The sequence below is a fragment of the Colius striatus genome, chromosome 1 (assembly GCF_028858725.1).
Source record: "Colius striatus isolate bColStr4 chromosome 1, bColStr4.1.hap1, whole genome shotgun sequence".
Taxonomy (NCBI): Eukaryota; Metazoa; Chordata; class Aves; order Coliiformes; family Coliidae; genus Colius; species Colius striatus.
Genome location: NC_084759.1, coordinates 135,545,733 through 135,553,373, shown reverse-complemented (window position 1 = coordinate 135,553,373; position 7,641 = coordinate 135,545,733). Strand labels below are relative to the sequence as shown.

At 37.1% G+C, this 7,641-nt stretch overlaps 1 protein-coding gene across 1 annotated transcript; it reads right to left on the bottom strand.

The window, feature by feature from the left end:
* Positions 1-1,731: 1,731 nt before the first annotated feature.
* Positions 1,732-7,416, bottom strand: SPX (spexin hormone). The gene is made up of 6 exons (XM_062011927.1): positions 7,411-7,416; positions 6,399-6,479; positions 6,212-6,269; positions 4,713-4,775; positions 3,994-4,077; positions 1,732-1,790 (listed from the first exon to the last, which is right to left on the bottom strand). Exons 1-6 carry the CDS (start codon positions 7,414-7,416, stop codon positions 1,732-1,734), a joined length of 351 nt encoding a protein of 116 aa, XP_061867911.1.
* Positions 7,417-7,641: the final 225 nt, after the last annotated feature.

Sequence of the window (7,641 nt, the reverse complement as noted above, 5' to 3'; positions counted from 1 at the left end):
GCACCTGCCTAGTGACAGAAAGTGCAAAAATTATGAGATAGGACTAATATGAATACTGTGTCTATTCTTCTCAGAAATGGACCCACAGAGGCCAAAGGAATCTCTGCCTTATGTCTCTAGCCTTATATTATTTCTGCCTTAAATGTGAGGTGGCTATCAGTAGCAAGGCAATTTGAATGTGCAGTGTTAGAGGGAATGGCTTTTCATTCAGTCAAGGCAACAGATTGCCTCACTTAAATGCCACACGTTTCTAACAGTTACTGACATCTGAGAAACTTGGTGGCAGCTTTCTGTTACATAAGTGATTATCTGCCAGATATAAAATACTAGGCTTTGACAAACAGCTCACCCAAGAAGGCAGAATGTTTATTCTCTTTCATGATATTTGTAAAGAATTGTTTAAACTAGTAAGCTTAGATTAGGAACACATACAAAAATCAGTCATCTGGAAATGTGATTAGTACAGTTCTTGTATTTTTTGAATGTTTAGAGATATATGACTTTCAAGATACTAATAAACCAAAGGATGTCTAAGCCTTCTGCTTTGTGTCTGAGCACTGACTGATCATGCTGTAAAATATGCTGAAAAATAACTTAGATACACATGACATATTCAGCATGTTTGAAACAAAGAACAAAGTAATGACCAGATTCTGGTGGATACCATTCGTCTTTAGATGAAATTCATAATGAATGAATTCTCTCATATGACATACACTGCTATTGAAAGATACATTAGTGCTTAAAAATGAGGAGACAGGGACATTTTTATTTCTCGAGTTATGTTCTTCCATGAAATGTTACAGATTTTAAACAATTACTGAAAATGCCTGTAGTGCTATGATTGGAAATAATTCCTCTGTTTCTTCATGAGAAAGATCAGAAGAAGCAGCATGAATGATGAAGGGCATAACTAGGGTTAAAGGTTAGAAAAATAAAACATAGTTGCTTGGACACAAGAATCCTGTTGATACTTTTTAATTGCATGAGAACTGTACAAGGCTTTCCAGTAAGACCACAAAATTACACAAATAATGTTAAATATAGCCTTATCAGTATGGAATGTTGATTAACCAATTTATGTATAATTCTAGCAGCGACTGTATGCCAAGGTGGTTAATGAGGCCCTAGTGCCCTAAGACTTGCCCCCTGCTATCTTTACGTGGTGGGACTTGCTTAGCAGGACTGTTCAGAGTACATATCTCTGCATGGATATAACTGGGGTAGCACTGAGGTGTATGTAAGTGCTGCTGCCTATTCTCTGTGGTGACAGATGTATGCATTGTTTTAATATCTCAGTGATGTTATTGACCATCAGCAGCTTACAGAGCCAGCAGTGACATGATGAAGAAATCTACCTTTATCAGAAATAAAAAGGCTTGAATATACAGCTGTGTGAAAGGTGGTAAAAGGTTTTCCAAGGACTATTCAAAAATTGCTTTTAATGAAGTAGTTGTCCAAAAAGACAGTTTTCATCATCTTTTCAGGTAAGATAGTAGTGTATTTTACATTTTGAGTGCTACACATGAAATGGTCTAAACAAAGCAGGAACTTTATAAATACTTTCCTTATCTGAACTACTAACTTTTCATCCATTTACATTGAAAAATTTGCAATGCGTGTATACATCACCCTTTGGGAACTTGAGTGAGGATGGATTAAATACTCTGTTTACACGAGTCATGGTTCCAGGGTATATGCAATGCAAATGTTAATGAAATTTGAAATATTTCACCAGTTTGATTGATTATCTGACAAGGAGCCAGGGTGATCACTGTTTTCTTCTTTGACTGTAAGACAAGACAGAGTGGGGAAAAAATAAGCTGTAGGTAAAGGAAAGTCCAGTCAAAGTTTTCAGTAGAGAGATATGCCTCAGGTACAGACCTAGTGACTGCCTAGCTAAATGATACAGGCATCTGTAGAAATAATCATGTCTTCTCTCGTTCTAAATGTAGAATGTTTTCTATTTACTGAAGAGCAAAGGTGCAAACCATATCCAGAAGAGTGTCTTAGTACAAGGCACAAATCTTTCATGCAGAAGAAAATAATGTATTTTTTCTTTATTTGCTCCTTTTTATCAGTTGAGAGGAGGCTAAAATAACCCAAAAGTGATCTTCTAAAGTCAGTGGCTTACCCAGGTTTGACTGTCTTGTTATTCCCTGCTACACTGATGGCAATGTTGTTTCACATATCGTTTTTCAAACAAGCTGCCAGTTCTGCTTAGCTCTCTGAGATATATCACCTTTTCTCTCAGAGAGCTGTTGCTGTCCACTGTTTCCTCTGGAAGAGCAACAGCAGGCAGGAAAACACAACTAAAATTGATGAATCATGAACTACAGAGGATTTTCTCTTTTTGTTAGTGCACAAATGACACTTGCACAAATTTATCTTTTTAACTGCTCATATGTCTTGTCTAAAGCACTATGCTCATTGTTAATTCTGCCTTTCTCTCTCAATCAAAATGCCACTGATTTTTTTTGGTTAGAGGAGTTCTACCAGAGCAGACAAGAAATAGCTGAACACAGAACTCCAGCAAGAGCAGACAAGAAATAGCTGAACACAGAACTCCAGCACTACACAACAGTGGGAGATTTTAGAAAGTGGCAAAGACAGGAGTTGTTCCAGCATACCTGCACATACACCATGTAAATTTTGTGAGCTGTTTCTCACATTCTCTTTTAATTACAGGAAAGATGTGTGCTTTAGATAACTGAGAGGTGCTAACTCAATGATGACAAGACAGTTATTTATTACACAGTGTTGATGATGTCAAGGGTGATGAAGCAGTAACAGGCCTGTCTTATCACTCATCTATGTGAAAGGTCACATTTCCTATTTCAAGTAGAGCACTTTTTTCCCTGTCACAATGACAGCAATTAAGACTCTGAATAAGGAACTTGAAACTAGGACAATAAGAAACAAAGGTATAACTTAGAAGAGCATAACTTAGACAAAGTTATGCCACCCAGCATTGGGGGGGGGTTGGGGGGGGGGGGGGCAGATAGCCTCTGCCCATCGGGTGTACCTTCCTTTTACAGTTTTCCCATACCCAGCTTCATTTCCTGAAAAGAAGAAAGACAGACGGCATGAAGAGCATTCATTTATGCTCTATGTATGGATCAGATGGCTTCAGGATAAGGGCTTCAGGATAAGGTCTTCGCAGGAAAGTTACTCTAGGAAGGAAAGATGAACTACAGTGGGGTGAGGGAGCTGGCTATCATGGGGTTCTCATCTAAGGAGGGTGCAATATGTATGAAGGAAATGAGCAAATAGAAGTTATGTTAAACTTAGTACCTGGGTTTTACTGGGGGATGTTGTGGAAGGGAGTTGTGGGCTCTGAGGTTCTGAAGTGAGAAGCAGAAGCTTGTAGCAGGTGATAAGGAAGCAGTTGGTGAGGAAACAGACATGAGGGAGTTAGACAGAAACCCTGGGAGGCTGGGAACATGTGAATTAAGAATGGGAATTTCCAGGATATTTCAGGGCTCTGCCTCCAATTGCCTCTGGGACCCTTTATCAGCTGTGCCAGAGACAGAGCTAACAGGAGCAAGATGTGAATCCTATAACTCTTCTACTAGGGCTTTTTAGTATTCTTTTAACCCTTTCCACCAGGATATGAGCCAAAGAAAGAATGAAAATTTAGAAGCAAACAATAGTCTGCAGAAAAAGAGCTCTGGTGGAGTTTTGTTTAGGAAAACTCAATTGAAAATAGCCATTTGCTTGAATCTAAACCAATAAAAATGTGAAAAGCAACTTAAAAGCAGAATATACAAAAGCTCACCTACTGCTATTTATCTGATTCATGTTTTAATCTATGTAAATGTATACTCTAATACAATACATTCTGTGTAAACATACACTGTGATACAATGCACTCTGTGGAATAATACCTTATTTCAAGCTAGGCCTTTTAGTTCAATTAATTAAATCATTAGTAAATTAGATTATGATAAAAGCCATTTTTAAAAGTCAGGGTAAGACAAAATATGCATTTACCTTCTTGTGCTTTCCACAAGGAACTAAGGAACAATCTTGCAGCTTCAGAAAGAGATAGAGGATTTATATTTTGGCTGCGTGTTTCTAGAATTATAAAATCAGAGATGCATGACTGGATAGTGTTTCATGACATTTCTTTATTCTTTGCTTTTTTATCCCCACAACTAAAGACCCCATAGAGGAAAAAAATACTGTTGTTTCCTGTACTCTATAACATTATCTGCTCAAAACCAGCCTCATAAATATTTAGCATGGAAGAGTCTAGCAATCCTTTTAAGAAGAAGGCTATTTTAAAGTCCCTTGGAATGTAAAAGGAACATTTCCTTTTTTTTAATGTGTTCCTTACTTCACTACAACATTCTGTTTCCTCCAGAAACATTGTCCGGCATGGATTAATATTGTTGACTTTTGTCATTCACCAGTTTGGAAAAATTAATAATTTGATTTTATTTTTTCCAGTGGAACAAGAAAGTCAAATGTACTGATGATAATCCCAGTTAACAGCTAGGTCAGTCTGGAACATCATCTATGTAAATGAGGTCACACAGGTACACGGGAAAGTCATATAGTCTTTATTGTGTGCCTTTTGGAGTTAAGGAACTAAAAAAAGGGAGTTAGATTGCTTCCTTGAATATAATTGCAGGAAAACAAATCTCCTCCAATTTCCATAACCTGAGGAAAGACTGTTATGTCACATACACCTGTGCACACATACTTACCAAGCTGCATTCTGTCATACAGATCCTTTCGCTGGCTCTCATCTGAGATGAATCGACGTCCCTCTGCAAAAACAGTAGGAAAAGGGTGAAAACCACCTCTCAAATCTATTGTAATTCCTACTTTACAATCCCTGAAGTAATATCTCCAAACTACAAGATTATAGCAATACTTCTACAGACATAAAATTTGAGGCATAAATCCATCCTGTTTTTTTTCCAAAATAGCAATAGCCCATCCTGAATCCATATGCTCAAGATGTAATTTACTCCATAGAACTGGTGTATCAGCATTTTTCTTTCTTGTATTAACCTGCTGTAGGAACTGTTCATAGGGAGGAATTTACTATCTTTTCTTCACTCTTTCCTTGCCTGCTGTATGGTCAACAGCCTTCAATCTCTTTGCTAGACTGTAAAGTATTGCCTTTAGAAGGGATATTTCTATTTTCTGAATAGATTGAAAAAAACTTAAATAAACTCATATTATTTCCAATGCCTCCATAAAAATGATGCATAGGTCAGTGTAGAACTAAGACAGTGCATTATTCACTTGGAAGTGTTAAACAAAACAAAAGAGAGCTAAATTTTTTGCTTTTATAAATAAAAATTATTTCATGAATGTCATTAGAACTTCTTTCAGCTACACTCACAGCTGTTGGGAACCTATATATTCTTCATGGTTTTATTATTTGTATTGTCTCCCTTTTGCATTTTTTTCTTGGGATTTTGAGCTTCGGGGTTTCTTTAGTTTCAAGAATTTGAATTTTTCTTACTCTCTGTGTACCTGCCCTACCTGGTAGCTTTTAATTTTGACACAACAATTCAGAATATAATTTTTTAAAACATGAATATTTCTGTTAAATTTTGTGGGTTTACATCAAAGGACTCTTTGACTCTTTATCTTTACATTTAAAGCTTTTCCAACTCTGGTCTAACAGCAGAAACTCAAAAGGTCATTCTCACAACCTTCACATCACAATACTGATAACACTGACATCCAAGTTCTCCTTAGAAGAGGTTCTTTGTGGTCTTAATACTAACTCTAGTGCAAGATGCTTGTAATAGGAATGCATGTTCTATTGCTTGAAAAGACACAAACAATAAAGCCTTTAATAAAACCTGAGTAAGAATACGGAGTGATAACTATATCCAACATGTCTTAAACCCCTTTTAAGATTATTTCAGATCAGAAAACTCCTTTTCCGGTAGGTTTTACAATCACGCTTTAAACTCTCTATATTTTCAGTACTGTTTTTTGCTTCTTCTAACTTGTACTTTCTTCAGTTTGATTTACTAAAGAGATGATAATAATATTGGTGATGCCACTATCTCAGAGACAAGCAGAAAAAACTAATTAACACATCCCTGCAGGTGCAGGCTGCAGCACTTCTACCTCCACAGTATCTTTGGGGATTTAATGGTTGTGTGGAGCCAAGCAGATCAGAAATAATCCAGTGGCAGAGAAAGTTATCTCCTCAAATTGGAAAGAGCTTGGAACTTACGTGCACCCTTCAAATAGAGCATAGCCTGAGGAGTCCAGTTTCTCCTTTGAAAATGAGCCTTTATACAAAAAAAGAGAGAAGAGACATGTCAATGTTGCATGCCATTACTAACTAATATAAATACTTAAATGTCACCAACCTGTGAGATTCATGGATGCTGCACATTCAGACTGAGTGAGCAGTTTACCTGAGGTGCACTCCAGGATAGAGATATGAAAGACACGGCCAGGAGCAGTGCCATTGCAGATGCTGTCAGATTACACAGCCCCTGTGCACAACAAAGAATCACAAAGTACGGGAAAAGCCTTTCAGATCTATAGAAGCTCTGAAATCTAAACGGAAGGGTATTTTGTCGCTCCTTTCTCACTATATTGTTGCCAAATCTTCTCTTGCTCATTGGTTATTTCAGCTTCTTTACACAGTCATCTGATGAAAGGATGAATATTAAATCAAACATACTTTATTCTCTTTACTAATACTCATGACAAAGATTCCATACCAGGAACAACTGTTATAGAGGTAAGCACCTCCTTTGCTCCTATTTATAAGGACATCAGATCCTCCAGAAATTAAAATAATATATAAACTAACAAGGAAAGATGACATAAAACATATCTGGACTTTATAAAACCTTGAATCATAGAGTTTAGACAAGTGGCAAATATAGGGGATATGCCATTCCAAATAAACAAACCAACCAACCAGGAGAGCAAGAGCACTACTTCCTCAGGAAAAGAAAGTTTTTAAATTTAGCATCCTATTTGCATCAACCATGATTACACACATGTCATGAGACAGGCTCTTTTGACTCTTGGAGTCTGTTCGCTGATGCAGCACATGCAAATGAAAGCATTGAGCATGAATCCTCTGCGAACAAGTTGCATCTCTGCCTGTTCGCACAGACTGTGTTGTTATTCATGTATTGATAACAGCAATGGGCAACAGAGAGCATCTAACATTACAATTCACGATTGTTTATTTTATCCTGGTTTTGAGAGCACATTGTGGTAGTAATGTTTGGGTTTTTTAAAAATATAGTTATTTCAAGCCCATTGAATATAACTATGTGTATATTTGTCTCAGGTTATTTTCAAGTTAAAACTACGAAGCCCCCCTGAAAGTCCTAAAAATTGTACTCACATGAAAAATAATAAATTGCAAACGAAATGTTTCCCACACACCAAAAGAGTCTCACTCACCTTCATACTTAGTTAAGTGGCAAAGCTTCAATTTTCTTTTCTTGGGATAATGTGTCACAATATCTCCTACAGGTTTGGGGGGATCCCTTTTTAAATCTTCAGAGTGAAGGGACCCTCCCCTTCTGTGGCAGGGTGGAGGAGTCTTGTCAGCCCTGTAGATGGAAAAGTAGAAGGTCTGATGACTCCTGAGGGGAACCTATACTCTTGCAGGAAGTCAGATAAATGATTGAA